Below are 25,840 nucleotides of genomic sequence, written 5' to 3'. Positions count from 1 at the left end.
GATAAATGTTTTCAATTTGTATCATAAGTATAACATTTAATGGGCATTTTCAGTTTCATTTTTCTACTAATTATGTAAAAAGGTTTGACTTTCCATTAAAAAAACTGATGATATCTGCAGCAGATGTAAAATATAAAACCGTCAAAGTCACCGCTTGTGTTTGAAGTTTTGATTATTTATGAACCACGTCAGAGAAAATGTGGAGTAAAACCTCTTTGTGGTTTTCTTCTCCATTATCACGGCTGTAATGAAGGGGAAATATTTTATACAGTAGTTCAGGTAGGACAAATATTAAGAAATGAGTTATGTTTTAAGTTGTCATTAAAGTTGCAGTTATATTTATTTCACCAGATTGGTTCATTTACACTTAAAGTGTGTGTCTTTTTAAAAGACAACATGAACATAAGACTGCTGCAAATGACGGCATCTATCAAACCACTCCTCAGTCTGATGAGACATTTAAAGACATTTTGATTTTTTATATAAAAAGGATGAATAAGGGATAAGAGGATAAATTAAACATCTTGAGGTTAACATTTGAAATACCTATTTTAGTAAGTGCCCTAAAAAGGCTTTAAAAAAAACATTGAAATTATCACTGTTTACAAATGTATGCTTACAAACTTCTGCAGGGATGTTTTAGATATTTACATTTGCACACATTGATTTCCAGCTAATCTAAATGAACATGAAGCCAAACCCACAATATCAGAAACAACTTTTTTAATAGTTGAAATAAATACTCCATTACATGCATGGTCAGAACACTTGAAAATACTATGGGGAGTCTGGTAAATAGTGTAAAACCTATGGCACACACTCACAGCAGCTTTTTTTTCTTTTACTTTTTTTAACCAATTCAGAATTTCACACATGTTGGAAGAATAAAAGGCATCAGGACACTCAAACACTCGTTCCAATCTCACAAAGCACGTGTAATCGAGCAGCTCGGCCGACCACACTGCGAGGCTACATCCATCATGGAGGCTGAAAACTGAGGTAAACGTTTCAGGCGGTGGCAGAGGGGGTCGGCGAGGGCGCCGACGGACCGCCGCGCCGCTCCGTTCCCGACGGGATCCGGGTCGCATCCAGCGCGACGCCGGACCCGCCGAGCGGAGCCACGGCGGCCTTCCGCTTCACACCTGATGAGCAGGGAGAGCCCGGGCGAGCGGGCCTCTCTTTGGTACGCCGCGACACGGCTCGGAGGGCCGCCGCGCCTCTTCCTAAACTAATTCACAGAATGAGAGTTGACTGGCGGCAGAGTCCTTGGAGAGGAGCGTTCTCTGAGTGCCTGAGTGAGCAGGGTGCAGCCGTCCGGACACGGCGCACGCCGAGTTGCGCAGACGCTCCCGGTAGTCGGCCATCTTGGAGCTGCTCTCGGGGGTGCTGAGCCACGTCCCTGAGGCCCTGAGTGAGGAGCACGCAGGCGGACACCACGCTCATGGCGCCCCCCAGCACCGCGGTCTGGACGCCCTTGCCTTCGGCGGAGATGCTGGCGGCCCGGCCCAGGAACTGCGGCTCGGTGGCGAAGCCACCAGGGCGCTGACGGCCTGGACCAGGGCGGCGCTGAACAGGACGCAGCGGTTCCGGGTCAGCTCGCTGGGCTGCGTCTTCACCTCCTTGACGCACGCCAGGAAGGCCGTGCCGCTCGTGCTCATGCTTTTCACGCTCAGCTTGAACTGCTCTTTGGCGAAGCGGGTCCCTGGACCTCTCGCTGGCCAGCGACGAGATGTCCGTCAGAGTCTTGAGGTTGGTGGAGATGTTCTGGGACAGCTCCAGGAGGAGCTGGGGGGTCAGGTCTGGCAGGGGCGTGACCCGCAGCGCGCCGCAGCTCTGGTCCACCTCGTGTCGGCAGCGGGTCACCTTGTAGCGGTCCACCAGGCCCGGCAGGCAGGGCTGGGAGCCCGGCGTCTCCACCCGCCGCCAGGTAGGCGGCGTGCGCCGAGCACTCCGTCAGGGACACCACCAGGTCGGCCATCTCCAGGAGGCGGTCCACCCACCTCGGTGAAGCGGCCCATGTTGAGCTGGCTCTGGATGTCGTGGGTCAGGATGGAGAGCTCCTTGGTGCGGGCGATGACCGTGTCGCGGCACTGCTCGAAGGTGTCGGCCACCAGCCACGCCCTCGGAGGTCATGACGGGCCGCGTCTCGCTGGACAGCAGAAGGAGGTCGGCCACCAGCTGCATCTTGCCCTTACACGTGTCGCAGACGGAGGAGAGCCGCTTCCTCTGCTGCAAACTGCCACTGGGTGCGCTGGCTGATCCCTCACTGGCTGACTTTCCAGAGCCGCCACTAGCCATAATCAAGAGGGGCAGTCCTGGGGGAGCGGGGCAAACCACGCTTCTCAAGGGTTTCACTGATTTCTGTTTTTCTGCTGCTGCATTGTACTGTTTAAGACATTTCCACTATTAGTCTTAACCCATAAATACAAAAAAACAAAACAAAAAAACTGGCCAAACAGTCTTCCTTAAAATCCTTCAGAGTATAGGCGGTCAACTGTGCATTACATGTTAACAAACAGGACAGAAATTCTCAATGTAAACAAGTGGCGAGCGCAAAAAATTACTGCATTTACTTATATTGCAATAAAGGTCTATAATCTGGCATATTCCCAGAGGGTTGTTAGTAATCCTAAAATGTAACACCTGAGCAGTCAGTGTGGTAACCTGGATGCTCTTTGCTGGGAACTTTAATTTAAATGCCCTGAAGTCAATCTTCTCAATGTTGTCCCAGGTTTTCTGGGAGGGAAACAGAAGAATTCACAGGTTTCTGAGATTATTTTAAGATAATAATATGCCACACACAAACCGCAGTGCCACCAAGGTGCCTTCAAAACGGCAAAGTGCAGATTGAGATTATTTTACAAAATGTCACAAGCTCCTTATACACCTGAAAAAATAAAACATTCCCAATTGGAAGAAAAAAAAAAGAAATAAACTTCAGCTCCACAGCCTTGTGTTCTACTTGAAGATGTCTATACTTGGGCTCTTTTCATACCACTTATATGAAAACATGTTTAGTAGATGCCTTTAAAGTCTTTTCTAGGGGAAAGGGGGGGGTTGTGATCAACAGGATATCATCTTGTGTCCACTGGAGCCAGAGTGAGTGAAGAGCCTCAAACAGCACCGAGACCTGGTCCGGTTAGTTCCCGCTGAGAGCGACCTGCCAGGCGGACTCATGCTGCGTTCAGCCGGGGCTCCTCCCGGGCGGCTCGGACAGCGGGGAGATCCGGCTTCCCCTCCAGCACCATCGTTTCATGAGTCCTCCCAAGTTAAACCAAAAGAAACAAAACGAAACAAAACAGGAACCAATCCGAGCCCCGCTCAGTCCGCCTTCAAGCGCTTCTTCTTCAGACTCAGCCCCGGGTCAGACGCTAGCAGTTGCTCCGGTGCCCGGGACTCCATACGCACCGCCCGTCGGTCCACCTCCGCCGCGTCTTAACTCGGGACGGGAGAGCGCGTGGCCCCGCATATCCTCCGCGGGCTCCGGCGTCCCGCACCCATCCCGGCTGACACGTGAAACAGTCCCCGCGGGGGGTCGCGGGTTCGAGGTGGCCGTTATTCCCGGAGATTCAAAGCGGCGCTGCGCGCTCCCGCGGCGGCACTATGAGGAAGCGGGGAGGGTGTGGTCGGCTGGAGGACTCACTCAAGTTGTAGCAACGGAACAACGCAACTAGTCCTTTCAACGCTCCGCCGGGCCGGAGAGCTCACTTCTGTGCCGCTCCAGCGGGGCCCCGGGGGGAGAGGCCGCAGAGAGAGCAGGGGAGCCGAGCGGTGCTGACGAGTTTCCCAGCCGCGCTCAGTTTGAAGCCCGTCCGCCGCGGCTGCCGCTGCCGCCGCTCTGCCATGAGACCTCACCGCGGCGTCAACCGGACAGAGCAGGGAGCAGCGCCGGAAGAGGGAGGTTTTCACAATAAAAGCACCAGCGCGCAAGCAGCGCTACCGGCTTCTGTTCAAGGTCTTGGTCTTGAGTTGGTTTCACGTCTTTAAAATATTGGTCTTACCTTGGTCTTGACATGCTCTGGTCTTGTTATTGACTCGGTCTCGGCCCCTTAAAGTCTTGGTCTTGCCCGAGTCTTGGGAAGCCCTGGTTTTGGTCAATGGTCAGGTGGTCTTGACAACAACAGTAACTTTGCATGACAGATGGAGTTCATGGACATGATGACTGCATTGTTCATCAGAGGTCTGGTGATTAATATGGAAATAATATGAAACAACAACACATCAGAAGTCCCAGATATACTGGTTTTATACCATTGCTTTAAGAGGACTAAAATAGGCTTTAAAACTGTAAAAAAAAATGGAAGAAATAATGACCTACAACCATTGTTCAAAATGACTTCATTATTCACATGAAAGAGAAACAGTCAAGTTTGCTCATCACTTTCTCATAACTAGCACCAGCAGTGACTGGTATCATTTTTGTTATTGTTGCCCACGTCACATACTTTCCATTAGCAGCATCTCACAAGTGGAGACCATTGATTCCTTTTAAAGATGTATTTTATTTTATAGATTAATATTTTTTAAATATCTATACACATTTATAGACATTTAATCATGAATATTTTTTTAATTAAAAAATGTAAACATATGAAATAGCTATAAAAATATTCATCCATTACAAATACTTATATTTATGTAACTTTTTTAATTCATTCTATTTGCATTTTTTGGACATGCCACCACATATAATTAGGGCTTGAATCAACTGTTTGAACTTAGCCATAAACACTCAATCTTTTCGAAATAAACAAAAAAAAAAAAAAAATCCCACTTTTAATTACAGTTCAATCTTATGTAATATGTATATTCTGAATATTGTTATTGCAATGAATTTGCTTAATATTGTGCATCTCATAAACACCAGTGTAATGACAATAAATGCAGTCAACTTTTCTTTTTTCCTGTGAACCTTTCTAATGTGATAATGAAAAATACAGGTGCATTATATAAACTGCCAAAGAGACGGAATAGTGATTCTTCTTCTGCATTAGTTCTCTAAAATTACTTCCTTCTGTAGGCTGTCTGGGTTTTACGTTGATTAATCTAAAATCATGAATGGACAAACTCAGTTTTTTTACACAGTGCTAAGAAAAGTGCAGTATTAGCTGTTTGAATAAGCTGGTGGGATAATTCTTGAGTTGCTATTTTTAATGATGGGATTATGACTTCCCTCAACGTGATTGAACCATGTCTTGCAACTATTTATTGCTACTAAATAAGAAATGACAAACAGATAGTGTAAGAAGCATTTTAAAGACTTTTTAAAAACCTTTTTTATTTTAACTGTAACCATAGAATAATGAAATTTGCATGTTTTTTTTCAATCCCTCTGTTTTTCCATGCATGGATGGTGAATCTGGTAAAATGAGTCAACCCTATATAAATGTTCTATTTTCATGTCCATCCCATGGAAAACTAATTTCCTATCTCTGGTACAGAGCTGTTCTCACACCTCATTGGGATGGGCTCATACTTTATCTGTTACGCTTTTTATTTTGAAAGATGGGCGGATGTTTACAGGTCGCGTTGCTGTGACGTCACTTAAACAATGTCTAGCTTCTCCAGTGTATAATACACACATTGCAGAATACTAAGCAGGACGTTTTCACGGTTTATAAAGTGTTCACTTAGCGCCGTCTGAGTTTCTCAGAGTTCTGAACCAAACAAGTGAAACACTCCTGCTTGACAAACTCGTGAGTTGCTCCTGTCCGTAGACACTGCAACGTCAGCCTATTGAACGTAATAAAGTCCAGCTGGCCAATCACAGGAGGGGAAGGGAGGCGCGGATAATAAATTCAACCAATCGCGTTTCAGCGTGGGAGGGGTTAAAGTGTGACAAAACTGCCATCAAAATATAATTTTAGACTCTTGAAAAGTGTCTTTCTGGACCCAAACCTATGAAAATAACTGTCTATGTGACTGATAAAGTATGTGAAATGTTGTATTGTGGCACTAGTATTTCAAGAATGAAGTAAAGTAATTCTGTAAATCTGATAAATTTCATGTCTATCGCATCTAAAAGAAAGGGAAATGTTTTGAGGTATTGATGGATCATCATGCTCTCCCTTACAGTGGTCTCAGGGTCAGAATGGGCTGTGTGTGGCCCCTGAAATTAACTGAGTATAAATCACTGCTGATTACACAGCTTGCATTAAAAGGCACGAGACAGAAGATCATGTGATGATATTTACAGTCTGTGTTGCCTGTCATGGTGAATGATCCAAGGGATCCATGTGAATGTCTTATGAATGACGAAGAGATGTGGTTCTTCAGCTCAGTCTGAGTCACTTTGCAAATGATGCACGACACAAAGGCATCAGCTTGATATGTTTGGTTGAACTGATACACCGAGCATATTGTGTGTGTAAGCAGTGATGAATCTCTTGCTCACACACTGTGTGTGTGTGTGTGTGTGTTGAGTGCTATTGTAGAGTGAGAAGGACTTGCAGCTGCACACAGGGCACGGTGCCATTGGGTGGAGCTGGTCAGAGAGGAAGCAAGCTCTGCAGTGTGTGTCAATGAGGCTCATTATCTGATCTGTGTGACCCCGTGAACTCCACAGACCCTCACACTGTGCTGTGTAGAATGGCTGGAATATTAGTTTAATACACACTTTGACATTATTAAACAGTAAATTGCTCTAAAACAGTGTTATCTAAGATGCTCTTCTCCCTGACTTCTTAAAGGTTGTAGACTCTGTTTATGATTCTGGCTTACAAAAACACCACAGTCAGTGATGACAGGTACTGGTGAACACACCCACTCTCACCAACATGAGCGGAATCCACCAAAGTGAAAGCAACGAACAGTTTCCCAGCTCAGTATGAGACTCCAGAAAAAAAAAGTTTTAAGTTTATGTGCTATTAATGTATTATTGTGCATGATTTTTTTTTACTCTAAATACACATACAGACAAACCATGTCACAAGGAAGTTGGAGTAGTACTGTCTTGGGATTGACTTCATCTCAACAAATAAGAGAATTTGGAGGTGCTGTTAAAAATTGACCTTTATTCATCATCTGTACCCCCTATGTTCTAGGTGTGCGGGGTGCTGGAGTCAGTCCCAGATATTATCTGCAGCGGAAAATGCAAACTCCACGCAGAAAGGCCCAGGTGGTGTCTGAACCTGTGACAGTCTGGCTGTGAGGTGAGAACACATAAAAACTTTTATCTTGAAGGTTCTTTCCTGGCCACGCCCCCTCCCGTCTCGTGACCGGCCGATTAAACCAGCCAATCATAGCGCACCATCTGTAAACATGGCGTCCCCCTTCAGATGGAGATGTGCCGCTGTCCTCCTGCTCTGCTCGTATTTCTTCTGTATTTCAGCCGCAGACGGAAAAGAGAAGCCTAAAAAGAAGGACATCCGGGACTATAATGACGCGGACATGGCGCGGCTCCTGGAGCAGTGGGAGGTACGGTGCCGCGGAGCTGCTAGCTGCTAGCTTAGCCTCTCTCCATCATCAGCAGTGAACAGCTCTTTCAGTTTGACACTCTCTGGCTTCATATTGTTTCTATTTCATGCTGAAAAAAGTCTTTCAGACTAAACCTGCTGGGCTCCACCACTGGAGTCGACAATAGTTTGTGAAGGACTTACAGCAAACACTTTACCATTTACAGCCAAAGCCAGGTTCATTTCTGCAGCAGCGCTCAGACAAAAGGCAGTATATTTTCAAGGAAATACTTTAAACGACGTGATCAAGAAAGGCATGCAAGTCATAAAATAAACACATTTATTAGGATAAGAGCAGTAAAATAAGTAAGCTCTATTGGTTATTTGGAATTCAGAGCAAATAATAACGTCTTAAGTCCTGATAGAAAGAAGTGAGTGTGTCAGCAGTGCTTCACCTGTTCAGGAAATTTTCTCCGCAGGTGAGGAGCGTAGGAACTACAAGCTGCTGCACTGTGTTTGTTATGATTCTAGGAACACTTAGTAAACCGATTCCCGAAGAGGTTTACCTCGGGGGTCTGGATGTTTTATTTTGTGCAAGTAAATCTGAAATGTGTTTAGGCCTGAGACGAGTCAAAGCTTTTAGCTTTATAGACCAGAAGAAGTCAGGTTTTTTGGTGGCTCGTTTGACACACAGGCAGCCAGTGCAGAGCTTTATCACACAATTTCTCCGAATAGTGTTCAGTCATAAAGTCTTTAATTTTCAGATGGTAAAAAGCTGAGTTTCATATCTGAATATATAATGACACCCTGATTTCTGGCCAGGATTTTTGTCTTGATTGACATGAAGTCAGGATGAGTGCAAACCTTCAACTGTTCCTCACTCAAGCCAAAGTAACGACCTCTACATCCACTCCATGTCATTAATGCGCTCAGTCAGCAGGGAAAAGAGGCTGTGGTCATTCACTGACACTGCTCTATAGACCTGTGCTTCATCTGCTTCATTGGTGCTGTAATGTTCATGATCTGAGCCAGAGGGAGCGTGTACATGTTCAATAGTGAACTGTAGCTGTACTGCATCCAAAAGTGGTCCTCAACCTAGGGCTTGAAACCCCCAAGAGGTCACTGAAGGACAGGTGTGTGAAACTACGGTCCTCAAATGGCGTCCTGTGTTCAATGTCTTAGTGCTTCAGCGCACCTCATTCTAATGTTCATATCATCATCAAACTTGTTAAAAAACCATAATATTGAGTTGCTCATTCAGGTATGTTGCAGCTGGGAGAGACCTAAAACATCCTCGAAGACTGGCGTTAAACTCCCGTGCAGAAAGGGCTTAAAGCTTCACCATAATACGATTCTGTATGTTTTAAAGGTCTGGGAAACTGCTTCTGTTCTCATTTTGAAACCTCCTGGCTTTGGTTTGGAGGCAGTAGACGGGGTATTACAGGGGAAAATAGTTGGCACAATTGCTGATAATCCACATGTTCGTTTCAGTCAGTGTTCCCAGAGAGTGTTTGCCAGTTTGAGAATAATCAGTGGTGTGTTTACTGAGGTTTTTTTGTTTTTTTTTAATCTATAGTGAAACTCAGGAGATAAGTAAAGCTTATTTATAGAACTCCCTTTCAGCTATAAAAATCAAAGTGGTTTACAGCAATAAAAGCAGAAAGATAAAATAAAGATAGGTAAAATATATTGTGAAACTGATAACACAGGAGTAACAGAATCGCGCAGCTCCAGGTAAAAACATTTTCAATCACCTCATAAAAGTTTCACAGCAGTCAACCTGTGTGAGCATTCCTGTCAAACAACACGTCAAGGCTTTCCACATTATAGCAGATCCCAGCAGGATGAAGAGTGTAAAGGAAAAACTTTAGGTTTAATCACAAACCTTCTGTCAAAGCAGTGAAAACTCCCCAACTCACTGATTGATTTATTTTTTTAAGTCAAACTAAAACCATTCAGCCCCATGTTGACTGTTGCTGTCCTCTGTCTCGTGGCGTCCGAGCCGTCCTCAGCCCTCACAGCTTGACTCGTCCTCGTTTCACAGGAGGATGACGACATCGAGGAGGGCGACCTCCCCGAGCACAAGCGGCCCCCGCCTCCTATCGACTTCTCCAAAGTGGACGCCTCCAAACCTGAGGAGCTCCTCAAGATGTCCAAGAAAGGCCGCACCTTGATGGTTTTCGCCACAGTGTCAGGAGATCCCACTGAGAAGGAGACGGAGGAGATCACCGGCTTGTGGCAGGGCAGCCTCTTCAACGCCAACTTCGATATCCAGAGGTAGTATCACACCGACGGACCGGTCATTCATAGAAAACAGCAGCGATCATTCAACACTGCAGGAACATTATGTATAAATTATTCTTAATTTTGGCCTGTAAACATGACTGTGAAGGTTTGAGCTGATTAGTAATCGATTACAGCTTTTTTGCAGCCTTCATAGAGAATGAAAAGTGAAGCACAGGCTGCCTGGAGCAGTAAAGTCTTTGGGAACAGTGACATCTGGTGGTTGGTGTGAGTTACTGCAGCAGGACCACAGATCAGATCAGAAATTCTGTAATTCGGTCCTCTAAAGGAGCAGTTTGTGAAATTTAAGGGAAAGCACTCTTTAGGTGACAGTAGTGAGTCCTCAGTTCAGCTCCTCTGAATCTCTCTGAGAAGTTTAATATTTAGTTTCAGCCTCTGTTGTGGTTTCGGTTCAATCTGCTGTTTTTCTTTGGACTGAGATGATCTGTGTTTGTGTGGAGTTATGTGAAGTATGGAGAAGCCGATCAACTTTTTAACTTCAGTACCAACTAGAAATTGGCACTCGGAGAGCGCAGACCTCCGCGACAGCTCAAATCAGTCACCAGCAACCGTAAGAACACCATGTATAATCGCACAACATTGTGATCGGGGAGTGATCAGAGCCGAGCGCTGCAGCGTGCGGTGCCTCTGTCTGTCACCCTGTCGCTCTCTCTCCCTGTGTGTGTGTGTGTGTGTGTGTGTTTATCTGAAAAGGAAAACCGAAAAGCAACATAATTGATGTTATTTTACTTCATTTTAATTTGAAAATTGACCGGATTCTCTCGTATTTTCCGTTCCTGACTTCCTGTGTGGTGCGATCTGCTCTGTCCAGCTTTACAACTGGCGGTGCACGGCGCTCGTGGACAAAATAGAGAGGAGCGGAGCGTCCGCGGTTCACGGCGCGAGCCGCTACGCACGCGGCGCTGTCCCGCACCTCTTGTATGAACCATCAGATAGGTTAACAGGGGCGCCGATCTGACAGTCGGTGTGCAGCGCTTCCACTTCCGCGTCAGAAGGGACGCGTCCTGTGTGAACCAGGCGTTTGTCGCCCCTGTCATCGGGCCTGCCCAACCATGTGAAAGACTCCCTATCTCTCAATGATAAAGAATCCTTGAAAAAATTCCTGGATCCAGACAGTGATCCAGATCATCACCAAAATTTAATGGATTGTAAGTTAGCCCAAGACCCACCTTTCCACAAAGTTTCATTGCAGTCCGTCCATTACTTTTTCCGTGATCTTGCTAACAAACCAACCAACCAACCAACCAACCAACAAACCGACGTGATTACATAACCTCCTGGCGGAGGTAATAACTGCAGCACTACAGAGAGATCAGTGAAATCACATCCTAAATACTGCATTTGTTCAGGAGCCTGTTATAAAAGGTTTCAATTTGAACAAACACTTAAAAAATGTAACCAGATAAAGAAAGATTTAAGATGAAGATTTTCTCATGAAGTTGTTCTTCTTATTCTGTTCCAACAAATATTTTCATTCCCAAATTGCTGAATTTCCATCTTAAAAAAAATCACATTAGCATGAAATACTGTCACGATTACCTTGTTTTTACTGTCATTACTTTTAATAATATTAATATTTTCATATTGATTTGCTACTTTTGTTGTCAACTTGCTGCTGCAACAAAAGTTTCTCCACTGCAAGACAAATAAAGACTTACCTTCTGATGAGAATAAGTGAGGCTGTTTATTCTGCAGAGCGTCTGAGGAAGAGGTTGACCTCTTAGTTTTCCAGTCTGACTTTGCTTGTGAATCTTTAAATCATAGTTTTTGTTCCGATGTGCCATCATGTGAGATCAAACTGATGGAGAAGAAAAAGTTTATGAAGTGAAGTGTCGGACTCGTGTTTTCACTGCTGTTGGTTATTGCATTTATCTCAATGCATTTATCTACACGAACTCGCCGTTTCTCAGTTTTAAATGTCATTTCTTGCTCCCTCCCCCCTCGCAGGTTCGTGGTGGGCTCCAACAGGGTGATCTTCATGCTGCGGGACGGCAGCATGGCCTGGGAGGTCAAGGACTTCCTGGTGTCCCAGGACCGCTGCGTGGACGTGACGGTGGAGGGGCAGGTGTTCCCGGGGAAGGCCGCCAAGAAAGACGACGCCAAGTACAAGAAGCCCAACGAAACGGGGAAGAAGAGCAGGAAGACGGAGAGCAAGGCGCCGGACCTGACGGGGAACAGCGCCGGCAGTCGGAAGCAGGAGCTTTGATGGAGCTCGTCTCCTCCGGGCCTCAGACACGATCAGCACTAATCTGTGAACGCTCGCCGGCGGCGCCCTGCGGCAGCTCCGGGAGACGCCGCCGAGGCCGCTGTCATGGCAGCCATGTTCCTGGAATCAGCTTTCCAAGAGCGGGAACAGGATAAAATCAACTCTGATACATCTCTTCAATTCTTCCTGATGTTAGATTCTCACCAAATGAAATCAGAGCACTCTGAAAGGTACTTTAAGCTCTAATGACTAAACGTGTTTGTTTGTTTGTGCCAACAGTCATGATTCCTACAGAAATGTCTTCTTTCTGCTGTAATCATGCAGTTATTCCATCCAGTCCCTCTCCGATTTTACACACACACTCACACAGACACACACACAGAGCAGTACTTGTGGATTTGATATGAATGTGACTGTTTTTGTGATTTTGATTTTTGTCAAATCTGAAAATAAACATTTTTATATTGTAGAGATTTTGTTTTGTTTTTGACTCGTCTGACCTCCGTCTCTCACAGGATGTTTCTATACCATAAAGTCCAGTCAGTGTAAAGCATCTAAGTCCCATTCACACTGAAATCATACATAATTCACCTTTTCTTGTATACAACTTCTAATCTCTGCCGACTATTGATTACCTGCTGTTATTTACACTTCAAATATGATTTACCAAAGACATGGGGCGTATGTGTGAAGTCATACGTTAGATTTTTTCTTATTTTTCAGTTAGATTTATCAGCAAATGTAACTCAGTGTTCAGCCTGATGATCATGTTTTTGTCGTCACAGCAGTTTGACAGAAACGGGAAGAAATGCAGAAGTTATCAGTTTGAATGTCTAAACTCCACTTTGTGTTCACGATTTTAAATCAGGACTGTTTTCATTTAATGATTAATTCATGTGAAAAGATACCATGCAGCTAAGGTTGACAAACAGATTTAAAACAATCTGTAGCAGAAGAAGAAAAAGGTGAGCCAACAGCTCTGAACAGGTGTGAAGACACTCCCTTCAGCCGTAATATTGTAACCACTGGAAAGGAAGTGATCACCACTGTGTTTTCATGGGATCTGTTAAGACGTGGAAGATATCAGTCACAAAGGGAATATTTAGCCCTTAAAGTTGATGTCCGGGTCAGAATGGAGCAGAGCTGTTTGAGCCAAACGTCTTGAAGAGGAGAGCGGCTTCATTTCCTGGATCTGTCGCCACTGAAGGTATACTGGACATGGAAAAAGACAACCGGCTGAACTCAGGAAATCAAAAACAGAAGTGTTAACACAACACTTACTGAATCTACTGTGGCCTTTGAAAAACTGTGATAAAGACGACTGTTTGGAATAGCTTGGAAATGAGCATTGAGGACACATTCGGAGCCAAAGAGCAGCTTCGAGAAAGTTTACTAGTTTACAGAGAGAAAGTTTTCAAAACCACAGTTAATGAGTGACTTTGTCTCCTCAGTGGACTTTAAACTGTCAAGATTATGGCTGGGTATCCCAGTTAACTACAGGAGAGAGCAGGAAACACCCTGGAGAGAGAGAGCTAACCGCTGCTCCACCGTGCAGTATTGTTGAAATAAAAAAGATTTTTTTTTTAATGATGTTTATCAATGAATCATTGTGTTGTAATGTAACTGGAAAGAAATAGAGGTTTAGAACCAGCACACAATATTTTCCCACACTATTATTTTCCCGAGGGCCTGCAAGCACCTCAACATTTGTACAAACTGCACATCAAATTGTTGGTATATTTATTGTCATGTATGATTTCTAGCCTTTGAAATGAGAATTCATGGTATCTAATGGTCCAGGCTTCTTACATGGAAAGCACACGAATGTGATTTAGTTTGTGTTTGTCATTTTAAAACATTCCTCACAGATTTCCCAACACAGCTTAACTCATTATGACGGAGGAATTCTTGGTCTGTTTTATTAAAAAGACACGTTCAAAATACTGAAGCATGTCCTAAATGCACTGACATTTCACCTGGCACTTTGGCCTTTTACCTGGGCCAGGTGTGGGAGGTTGTTCTCAATGAACTTTTCCTTCTTTGCCTTCTTGGTGTCCAAATGTGACTGAGCAAGCTCGCTTGCAAGCTCCACCAGGAAGTCCACCCGTCTCTCCTGCAGCCCAGTGCAGGCCTGATGCAGCACCTGTGCATTCAGCGCTGCAACGTCCACCATGTTATAAAACACAGCGACCGGCCATCGACGTGTTCCTGACCGTACGGTGTACTCTCGCAGCATCTGGTCCATCGCATCCACGCCACTCTTCATTCTGTTGTAATCACTGTGTGTGGCTTGTTTTTCCGGGTTTCCCCTGTCGGAGCCTGTCTTTTGGGTCATAATGCTGCTGATCAGAGGGTGTCCCAGTGTTGCTGACCACGCATGACGCAGCGATGGAAGCTTGATCAGTCCCCGCAAGAGGAGAATGGCAATGAACGCCATCAGCTCAGGGAGGTCCATGGACCACCTGATATGCTGTTTCTGCTGTCCATGCTGAACAGTCTACTTCTGAATCGTCTGAAGCATGCCAAGATTGATGAAACAGAGGAAGCACTGCAAGCGACTTGACACAGCTCCTCTGACCAAGGCTGTTGGCTCCCCATCTGCAGTGCAGGGCTGTGTGGTGCTGTGACGGAGAGGCCTCCTGACCCTGCACCGTGCAGAAGCTGCACTGGGACCTTCTTGGCCCAACTCTGCACGGTTTGCTTCGGTCTCACTCGGCCGGCCTCGGCCCTGCTCGTTTTCCACTCTACAATAGCACTGCCTTAGAAGGGAGCAGCACACGAATCTAGTGTAAAAGTAATGTCAGTTGAAAAGTAGTGTCAGTTGTTATGCGACATTAGTGTGCCGGTGCTTTTGTTTCCCCCTCACTGATTTCAATTCACCCGCAACAGCCTGGAGGCATTCTCGGCTCTTCTCAGCCCCAGTGGAACCTCCCCCTTCTACATTCTAGCCTGTGAGGGAAGGAGGTAAACTTGTACCTGGGCTTGCTCCTCATCCTGGATTTTTTTTTTTAATTAATTTATTTATTTATTTTTTTGAGTTTTGATTTTGTGTATTCTTCCCAAGTTTTACCAAAGTAAGAAAAAAATGGATGAACACGTGATTTTTCCCTTGTTGGTGAGATTTATTGAAAGAAATTGCACAAACATATCCACACATATTCATAAACCCATACATGAACAGGATATAGTTTGTGTGTGTGTGTGTGTGTGTGTGTGTGTGCGTGCCAGAGAGTGATACAGCAATTGTCACATAACCATGGCGTTTCCATTCTGCATTTTCCACAGGTGTATTTACAGCAGCTCACACATCGCAGAGTGGCAGGATTTTTCTTGCAGTTCTTTTTCACCTGGCACTTGGCTCTTTTCCCAAGGCTCGGTGTGGACGCTTGTTGGCGAAGCGATTGTTCCTTTTGTGCTTGCTTTGCACTCACATAAGAGTTCGCCAACTCCTTTGCGAGTTTCACCAGGAAGTCCAGCCGTCTCTCCTTCTCCTCGGTGCACGCCTGACTCAGAACATAAGCATTCAGCGCCGCCATGTCGATCATGTTGTAGAACACGGCGACTGGCCAGCGCCGTGTTCCTCTGCGGACTGTGAACTCCCGCACCGTCTGGTCCATCACATCCACGCCGCACTTTGTGGTGTTGTAGAGGGTGACGGTGTTTGGCTCCCTCTTGGTGGTGTTCTCCGTCTGAACCTCACTGTGCATGCTGCTGAGAAGGTAGACGCTCTTCTTCCGCTTGGGAGCGTACACCGTCAGCGTGGCACCGGTGGTCGAAAACACCTAATAAACGACAGAAAGAAAAACTGTTTATTTCACAGCACTTGTTCAGAACACATATAGACACACACACACACACACACACACACAAAACAACAACACACAAATACAAACATAGAACCATAATCAACAACATGCAACATTCCGGAGTGGTGAACTGCTTGAGGTCCGTCTGTCTGGCAGATTGAGGAATTTCCCGGTGACTTTTGTTGACTGTGCCGAGGAGGGTGGTGTTCCGGCTAAGCAGTCGTTGGGCAAGTGACAGTGAAGTGAAGAAATTGTCCACTGTAACATTTCTGCCCTGGTCCAGGAACGGTTCCATGAGGCGCAGCACCACATCTTCAGACAGTCTGTCTCCACTGGGAAGACTGGGGTCCTTGCCGAGGTATGGGAGGACATTGCAGACGTACTTGGATTTCCAGTCGCAAGCCACCCAAAACTTGATCCCGCACTTGTCCGGTTTGGTTGCAGAGTACTGCAAGAAAGGGCAGCGAGTCTTCGTGGGGAAAAGCTGTTCATCTATGGTGATGTGTCGACCAGGGTTGTAGGATGTGACGCAGTTGGTGACAAACGATCCCCACACACTGGAGATGGCTGCAAACTTATCAGTCTGTACTCGCTCTTTGCGGGTGGACTTGTCATCGAAGCGCAGGTGTCGCATGATGTCTTTAAATCGATCTCGGGACATAATTTCCATGATTTTTCTGTTTCCCAAATCTTCTGACGAGTAGTCACTCATCGATGGAAGCTTGGTCACCCTCTGCAAGATGAGAATGGCAATAAATGCCATGAGTTCATGGAGGCTCATGAACCAGTTCTCATCCTCCGTTTCCCGTGCATGTTGATTAGTCCATTGTTGGATGACGCGGAGCATTTTCACTGTGATGAAACACAGGAAGCTCTGAAGGCGACTCCCGACATTTCTCTTGGCCTCAGCCGTTGGCTCTCCATCAGTGGCGTAGGCTTCGACAGGGGTGAAATGGAGAGGCCTCCCCACCGGCTCTTCACGCCACACTGCGCCGTCTTTTGGCTCCTCTGTCAGCCCAGTGTGCGTTTCCAGATGGCGTCTCTTTCTTGGTGGGGATGAAGTCTCCTCATCTGTAGGGTGGACGTATTATTGAGATGTGAGCCGTGAGATATCCAAATCCATTCGAATTATAATTCCAAAACAACTCAAGTTTACCTCCTCTGCACTGATTTGGGATTGAATTTAGGTTTTAATTTTTTTCTTCAACAGAACTGTTATGATAAGAAAATCAGTGGTGGGCGCAGTCCGCTAATCAGCTCACCGCTAATTAGCAGAGCTAACATTTTCATTGGCGGATTAGCTGTTCAGCTAACTTTGAAAAACATTAGCGGACTAATTAGCTTCCGCTAAATTTACACATTGGCGACTCTGGTTTCCGAGGGTACTTGAACGCCTCTCGTACGTGCTTCCGTTACTGTGCAAAATAATGAAAAGTCTCTTCTCTGGGTTAAAAAACGCCGAAAATTGCTTCGAAAAAACATGGATTTTGTAATGCATACAACTCCCGATCCGTTTGTCCGATTGAAACGATTCAAAAACTGTTAGAAAGCCCCAGAACTCAAGATTCCGGGAGTATTTGAATGACTCGCGTACAATCCCCTATGTGCTCTCGGCGCTCGAGGCTCGCGGAGAAAATAGAGAGGAGCGGAGCGGGCGCGCGAGCGGCACTGCCCCCGCCTTTTTGGTTAGCTGTGCCCACCACTGAAAATAGGATGTTTGGGAACTCTTACCAGAAGAAACTTCAGAGTCTGAATCCAGCTGAAGGTCTACATCTTCTCCCTCTGAGTCACAGGGGTTGACTTGTTTCAGGATCAAGTCCAAAGCCTTCTGAGTGCTGGAGGGCTGCATCTTAGCTTCTTATTTGAAACTCTTGAAGACAGTGACTCTTACACGCCGTGAACGAGCCTTTTATCCACTTCAGCTCCCTCGTTTATTCATTGTTGACGCCCACTTCCACCCTTCCACCACACCACACCCAGTAGGCCTGCTTTCTCATTTTCCGTCTTTCTGTATATCTACTCTGTTTTTATATAATTTTTTTTTATTTCTTTGTTTTATTGTTTTCAGTTGGATTTCTGTTTCTCAGCAATGAAAGTAAAAAATGTCCAGATGAAGGTTACATTTATTGAGGCTACTCAGATCAGCCTGTGTCAACTTGCAAACCTGAGATGTTCTGCTCAGCTCTCTGACATTCAGACTTTGTTTTTGTGGTTGTTAGGTTACAGGAATGCATCTGTACACACTTGTAATATCTGAATTAACATTTATGAAAGCAGATTTATTGATTTAAAAAAAAATGCAGCCATGCAAACAGCAGGTCTGATGAGAAGTTGTGACAGAAGCAGTCAGTTGAGGTTTGTTTTGCACACTTACAGCATTTACAGTGACACAAGGTATTGTATGGTTATTAAAAAATGGATATATGCATCATGTGTACACATAAACATAGTTCTACCAAGAATAATATAAAAAAAAAAAACACGTGAAAGACTGCAATGGGCTGAACTGATGCCTGTTCGATCCCTATTCCTTAAAGAGCTGAAGAGAACTTATCCGATCTCCACGCCAGGGAATGGCAGTCTGACCAGTCGCTCGCTGTGACCATATTGTTAGCCTCCCACTCCTCTCAGCCGGCTCGCTGTCTTCATTGTTTTACAAACAACCCTACTGTGTTGCATATTCACAGGCCTTGTGTGCAGCTAAACCAATCTGTCAGCTAGGAAGTTTCAAGTTTCAGTTGGAAAGAATATACACATATGTATGTTTTTTGTTGAGTTCAATGTAGTGAGAGACATGAAAATAAGAAAATGAAAAATACCCAAACAGAATTTTGCCTTTTTTTTCAAATTGCTTGTTTATTTCTTGGAACAATATTGTAAAACAACACAAATAAAATTCACACATATTTACAGGGTTTGTGTGTTTCACATGACAACTTCTTCAAAACTGTGCTTCAGACCTTGCACTGTCACAGCACTGCTTTTGTGCATTTGCCACACGTTAACTTTTAGCAGTGAACATATTTACAGGGTGTGTGTGTTTCACATGACACAACTTCTTCAAAACTGTGCTTGGTCTGAGCAGACCGGGCTCTCCCATGGCACTTCTTTTTTACATTTTACACTAGTAAACTTGTAGCAATGGACACGACACACTGGGCAGTAGCGGGGTTCTCTTTGCACCGGTGCTGGACTTGGAACTTCCTCCTTTTGCCGGGTTCATCTGATGTGGCGGCCTGTTTGCGAAGGCCGTTTTCCTTTGCGATCTTCTTTGCCGTCACATGGGACTCCGCCAACTCACTGGCAAGCCGCATCAGGAAATCTGACCGCCTTTCCTTCTGTCCTGTGCAGGCTTGATACAGCTCAGCGTTCAGGGCTGCCATGTCAACCATGCTATAGAACACAGTGACTGGCCATCTTCCTGCCTGTACGCTGTATGCCCGCAACACCTGATCCATGGCATCAATGATCTGTTCAGACCTCAGCAGATGTCCGTTCCTCCAGGCGATGCTGCTCACTGCTGCCGCGAGCTTCCTCCAGACAGCGTTTTTCTGTTCTCCCTTAATTGTGTGGTCTGGCTATCAAGATGGGTTCCTGAAACACAATAAGGAATGCATTTACAATGCAGAGCTTTGTTCTTTCAGAACGACACAATATTCATGTGTAGAAACTCCAGTCAGACGTGTCAGCAAGACACGACGACTCTCCGCCCAACGGAGGTGTCAACGTTATCACGTCTGAACAGAAGCTGGAGACGACTCACTCATGAGGATTCCTGTGATCAGTGGCTTCAGTGAGCTCAGAGGTCTGCAGCCTTGAGGACCAAAAGAGACATCTGTGATTTTTGCACAAAATCAGTTATCTTTATCAGTTATCCCACTCCAGTCTTCTTCTTAAACCCAAAACTAATGTTAAATTCAACTCTTTTGAAAGCTTAATACTAACGCTTACTTGTCCAAATTGGAAGAATCAAAAAGCTGTGCTATTAATTATTGTGTATCGACCTCCTGGTCCTTACTCTGACTTTTTAACTGAGTTCTCAGAGTTTTTAAGCAATATAGTATTGACTCATAACAAGATCCTTATAATAGGTGACTTTAACATCCATGTGGATGATTCTGGTGATAGTTTGAGTAATGCGTTTATTGCAGTATTAGATAGTATCGGTTTCACTCAAAATGTTGATGAATCCACTCATAGTCACAAGCACACCCTGGATCTGGTCTTAACATATGGGATAGAAGTCAGTGACCTAAATGTTCTCCCTCAGAACCCCATACTCTCAGACCATTTTTTAATTACTTTTCAGGTTTTGATTGAAGACTACTGTGCTCAAAAAGATAAAATTCAGCTGATACGGACATTATCTGAAAAATCTGTGGCTCGGTACAAAGAATTGATCCAGCCTGCATTTGCTGCATTATCTTGTGAACTCACAGAAATGAGCTTATTGACCAGTGGTGATAATAGTGATCAGTTTGTTGACAGTGCTATGCACTCACTAAAATCTGCCCTTGACGTAGTGGCCCCGTTGCAGCTGAAAACCAATCGACCCAGGCGCGTTGCTCCATGGTTTAATTCTGAAACCCGTGTTCTCAAACAAAAAACTCGGCAATTAGAAAGACTGTGGCGTAAATCTAAATCAGAACAATCTCTGAAGGCCTGGAAATGTAGCTTGCTAAGCTATAAACAAATTCTTTTTAAAGCCAAGACATTATATTACTCTCGTTTAATAGAAATAAACAAAAATAACCCTCGGTTTCTATTCAACACTGTAGCCAGACTGACAACCAGTCATACTGTAGTGGAACCAGTAATCCCAGAATCTTTAAACTGCCATGACTTTCTTAAATTCTTTAATGATAAAATCATAACCATTAGAGGTAAAATCAGTGAAGCGCTTTCCTCAGATCAAGCTCAGGGAATCCAGCCACTGCCTCCACCTGAAATACCTGAAATACTAGATAGTTTCTCATTAGTAAATGGGGCTGAGATTACTTCAATTGTAATGTCTTCTAAAACCTCAACCTGTCTCCTAGATCCAATTCCAACTAAGCTTTTCAAAGATATCCTTCCAGTTATCTTAAATACGATCATAACTATAATAAATACCTCTCTAGAAAATGGCTATGTGCCACAGTCATTTAAATTCGCAGTAATCAAACCACTGCTGAAAAAACCTAATCTCGATCCTGATATTCTAGCTAACTACAGACCGATATCAAATCTGCCTTTTATTTCAAAAGTCCTGGAAAAAGTTGTGGTTAAACAGCTTTACTGCCACCTACAGGACAATAGTTTATTTGAGAAATTTCAGTCAGGATATAGAGCTTATCACAGCACTGAGACTGCGTTAGTTAAAGTCACTAATGACTTGCTATTGGCGGCTGACGCAGGTCTAGTCTCAATCCTGGTTCTCCTAGACCTCAGTGCAGCTTTTGATACAATCGACCACAATATTCTCCTGCAGAGGTTAGAATGTGAGGTTGGCATCAGAGGAAAAGCCCTCTGCTGGTTCAAATCCTATTTATCTAATAGGTACCAATTTGTTCACGTTAACCAACAGTCCTCACCGTGCTCCCAGGTCAGTTATGGGGTTCCTCAAGGGTCCATGCTCGGGCCAATTTTATTTCTGTTATATATGCTTCCTTTAGGGAACATAATTAGAAGTCACGATATCAATTTTCATTGCTATGCAGATGACACACAACTGTATTTATCTATGAAACCTGATCAAACTAATCAAATAGACAGACTCAGTGACTGTATCAGAGAAATTAAAACCTGGATGACTACGAACTATCTCCGTCTGAATCCTGGCAAAACAGAGGTCATTATACTAGGCCCCCATAAACTGAGAGAGTGTCTATCCAAACAGATTATTACCTTAGATAACGTCAGTGTATCCTCCTCCTCTACTGTGAGGAACCTCGGGGTCTTATTTGATCAGGATATCTCATTTAAAGCACACATCAACCTGGCTTGTAAAACAGCATATTTCCACTTGCGCAACATAGCTAAAATAAGAAACATTCTACCTAGAAGCGATGCAGAAAAACTCATCCATGCATTTGTTTCTGCGAGATTGGACTACTGCAACTCCCTTCTCGCAGCCTGCCCAAAAAGTGTATTAAAAAACTTTCAGTTGGTTCAAAATGCAGCCGCCAGATTATTAACTGGAACTAGAAGACGTGAACACATTACTCCCGTTCTAAAATCTCTTCACTGGCTTCCAGTCGAGTTTAGAGTTAGATTTAAAATCCTTCTCCTCACTTACAAAATCCTAAATGGGATGGCTCCAACCTATCTCCAAGATGCTTTAACGCCTTATCAACCAATCAGAGCACTTCGCTCTCAAAATGCAGGGTTACTGGTGACTCCTAGAGTCTCTAAATGGACACTAGGTGGAAGAGCCTTTAGCTATCAGGCACCATTTTTATGGAACCAGCTTCCAAGTGGTGTCAAAGAGGCAGACACAGTCTCCACATTTAAGGTTAGGCTCAAGACGTTTCTCTTCGATGCAGCCTATGATCAGGTCAGCTAGGGATTCTAAACTAAACTAAACTAAACTAAACTAAACTAAACTAAACTAAACTAAACTAAACTAAACTAAACTAAAACAAACCAAACCAAACTAAAGTAAACCAAACTAAACTAAACTAAACTAAACTAAAACAAACCAAACCAAACTACAGTAAACCAAACTAAACTAAACTAAACTAAAACAAACCAAACTAAAGTAAACCAAACCAAACTACAGTAAACCAAACTAAACCAAACTAAACCAAACTAAACCAAACTAAACTAAACTAAACTAAACTAAACTAAATTAAATTAAACTAAACCAAACCAAATTACACTAAACAAAATTAAACTAAACCAAACTAAATTAAACTAAACTAAACTATACTAACTAAATACTAGTTTAAACAGTTAAGTATCCACAAAGCTGCCCCAGGAGCTAGAATGCTGTGGGAAGTACGGTGCACTGAGCCCTGTCCTCTAATGTCTGAATGTTATTCCCTTTAGTCCGTTCATTGCTTTTCACCTGCTGTCCCCCCCTTCGAGGGGGAGTCTTCTCCAGTTTCAGTTGCTGACTCCACTATTACGAAGGCCTATGAACAAGCTCCGTCCGGACCGGGAGGACACCCCTGTCGGTCCTGCCCGTGGACTGGCTTCGGTTCTACTGCTGGGATCCGTGGTTCTTGTGCTGGACCGTCCAACGAACTGTCCTCAACATTGTCCTAGGCTTTACTTCTTATTGTCTCATGCTAGCTGTTGCCAAAGCTGTCCGTCCCTGGGAGAGGGATCCCTCCATACTGTGGTTCTCCCCAAGATTTCTTCTTTTCCCACTGGGTTTTTGGAGTTTTTTCTTGCCGGATGTGAGGGTCGAAGGCGGTGGTTGCTTCGTTCTGTCTCGTTACTGTAAATATTGACATATTACCATTATGCTTATTCACTGTTTTTACTTTTACCGACAAATGTAACATCTTGAAGCCCTCTGAGGCAACTGTTGTTGTGATACTGGGCTATACAAAAATAAATTGATTGATTGATTGATTGATTTAAAATGAAGAAAACACCGCTTCTAAAGTTTCAAATATATTGTAGTTTGGAAACACAAATAAAACCTGGATCTTATTTTGGGTTTATGAAGTTTGACTTGAAATTTAGGAGAGTAAACATTTCATTACACCTTCAGTTCTTTATTTCATGATTTAGAGCAGGGGTCAGCAATTAGATTTGGCGGTGGGCCACTTTTTTTGGGGGGGCACTTCAATCGCGGGCCAAGGGGTCTCCGGCTCGCGCGCTGGAACAAATATGCAACACAAAACATCCTGCAGAAACATCACAGCTCCTCATCACGTCTCCTGCACAGCAGCAGTGGGCAGGATTCTTCTGTTTGTCCCACAGTCCTGTGTGCACCCGACTGTCCGTCTGTGTGTGTGTGTGTGTATGTGTATGAGTTTGTGTGTGCGCGCGTATACTGATCGATAGTGTGGGTTTTGTTCTTTTTTGTTTTTATGACTGTTTCTACTGTTCAGCACTTTTATGAATATGAGAAGTGTTTTTACAAATAAAGATTGAGATTGAGATGCTCCGCCTGCCACCGTCGCTGCTCTGTATCTGGCATGAGGAAGTCAGCTCCGGCTTCAGGCTGCATGCTGCCCTCCGGAGGCGGTCTGAGCTCGGTGAGTTCCACCGTCTTCTGCAGGAGCTGCGCCCGGACGGCCGGTTCCAGCGCTGCTTCAGGCTGACGCCCGGTTTCCACCAGAAGCGGTGAACAAGTGAGATCGCGCACGCCGCTCGCCTTGGCATCACGCCAACTGGTCTGCGTGGTCGGAGCCCTGCTTCCCTACGTCAGCACGTCCGTGAAGACCTCCACGCTGATAGGCTGTCCTGGCGCAAATTCGCTTGAAAGGTTCAATTATTTCAACTCGAGCCACGAGCAATGGAGCGATGGAGCGGCGGGCGGAAGCGACTGGCAGTGCAAGTCGACGGGCGCGAGGATTTTTCCCTGGAAATGCTCGCGTCCGCCGCCCGCAGCTCAAGGTTGAGCGACAATCGCCTCATTATATTGACTTTGTTTGTAATCTCGTCGCCCGAAAAATTCGCGTCGCGTCCGGTGGAAACACACCGTTACTGGAGAATAAACACACAGTGAGCTCGGTGCAGCACTCACTTGCGCTCTCTGTTCACCAGACGAGGTGCCACTCCTCTTTATTTTTCAGTGACAAACCGGAAACCACAACTAAACAACACATCCTTCAAAGATTGTCTATTGCAACACAATGACAGATATTGCACTCCAACAGGGGTGCGAGCATCCGCTCGAGGGTCCGGGGTAATGCGTGCGTTTCTGCGCGCGCGTGTTGGAATCCTCTCGCGGGCCAGATTGGACGGTTCGGCGGGCCACATTTGGCTTGCGGGCCGCTAATTGCCGATCCCTGATTTAGAGGGTTAGTTTATTTTTTTTACTGCATTTTTCAGGGAAATTTAACATTTTGAAGAGAAAGAACAGAAATATTTTATCAACCATGAAGGGAAAATCATTTAAGCAGTGATTCACTAATTTAAGTGTTAGCTTGGCAATTACGGTACTTCAGGGAAAACTGTAATATCTTACAGGTTTTTCGGCTGATCAATGACTCATTTGGGGATTTTTTGGATATAGAAATATGTCAATTCCCCAGACTGCCCCAGACTGCATTGGTTGAGAATCAAACAGTGTTACGCTAACACAGGAGCTGGATCCTGAAACCAGAAGGACTCTGCTGAGTGGAGCCATCAAGCTGGAAAACACATTGATAATGCAGTGCTTTCTTCTCTCAGGAAGAGCCAATATTCATGAGGAGAAACTCACCTGGCCGGGGGTGTCAACGAGACACAACGACTCTCGGCTGAGCAGAGGTGTCAATGACCTAAGGAGATGCATAACATAATCAAAGAAATTGATTTAAACATTAACTGTCTTCATTAACGGGTGTTTTTAATGCTGTACTTGTTTTTTGATAGTAGTCTTGGTGGAACTATGTTTATGTGGACACATGATGCATATATCCATTTTTTTAAGAACCATGCAATACCTTGTGTGACTGTAAATGCTGTAAGTGTGCAAAACAAACCTCAACGGACTGCTTCTGTCACAACTTCTCATCAGACCTGCTGTTTGCATGGCTGCATTTTTTTAAAATCAATAAATCTGCTTTCATAAATGTTAATTCAGACATTACAAGTGTGTACAGATGCATTCCTGTAACCTAACAACCACAAAAACAAAGTCTGAATGTCAGAGAGCTGAGCAGAACATCTCAGGTTTGCAAGTTGACACAGGCTGATCTGAGTAGCCTCAATAAATCTAACCTTCATCAGCACATTTTTTACTTTCATTGCTGAGAAACAGAAATCCAACTGAAAACAATTAAAAGAAAGAAAGAAAATAATTGTATAAAAAATGAGTAGATATACAGAAAGACGGAAAATGTTGAAGCAGGCCTACTGGGTGTGGTGTGGTGGAAAGGTGGAAGTGGGCGTCAACAATGAATAAACGAGGGAGCTGAAGTGGATAAAAGGCTCGTTCACGGCGTGTAAGAGTCACTGTCTTCAAGAGTTTCAAATAAGAAGCTAAG

At 44.6% G+C, this 25,840-nt stretch overlaps 2 protein-coding genes across 2 annotated transcripts; one reads left to right on the top strand and one right to left on the bottom strand.

Annotated features, from left to right (window-relative positions):
* Window positions 1–708: 708 nt before the first annotated feature.
* Window positions 709–3,872, bottom strand: LOC115392429 (talin rod domain-containing protein 1-like). Its single transcript, XM_030097036.1, is given in 8 exon segments — window positions 709–1,315; window positions 1,317–1,382; window positions 1,384–1,535; window positions 1,538–1,697; window positions 1,699–1,917; window positions 1,919–1,993; window positions 1,995–2,130; window positions 2,132–3,872. Coding segments are annotated over 8 exon segments (1,062 nt in total). The 5' UTR covers window positions 2,299–3,872; the 3' UTR covers window positions 709–1,228.
* Window positions 3,873–7,233: 3,361 nt separating this feature from the next.
* Window positions 7,234–12,373, top strand: LOC115392438 (LRP chaperone MESD-like). Its single transcript, XM_030097049.1, has 3 exons — window positions 7,234–7,416; window positions 9,439–9,671; window positions 11,646–12,373. The coding sequence occupies exons 1-3, from the start codon at window positions 7,261–7,263 to the stop codon at window positions 11,902–11,904; spliced, it is 648 nt and encodes a 215-aa protein (XP_029952909.1). The 5' UTR covers window positions 7,234–7,260; the 3' UTR covers window positions 11,905–12,373.
* The last annotated feature ends 13,467 nt before the right edge of the window (window positions 12,374–25,840 follow it).

Source organism: Salarias fasciatus, chromosome 1, assembly GCF_902148845.1.
Source record: "Salarias fasciatus chromosome 1, fSalaFa1.1, whole genome shotgun sequence".
Lineage (NCBI taxonomy): Eukaryota > Metazoa > Chordata > Actinopteri > Blenniiformes > Blenniidae > Salarias > Salarias fasciatus.
The sequence above is the reverse complement of the archived record's forward strand: the minus strand, read 5'-3'. Positions and strand labels throughout refer to the sequence as shown.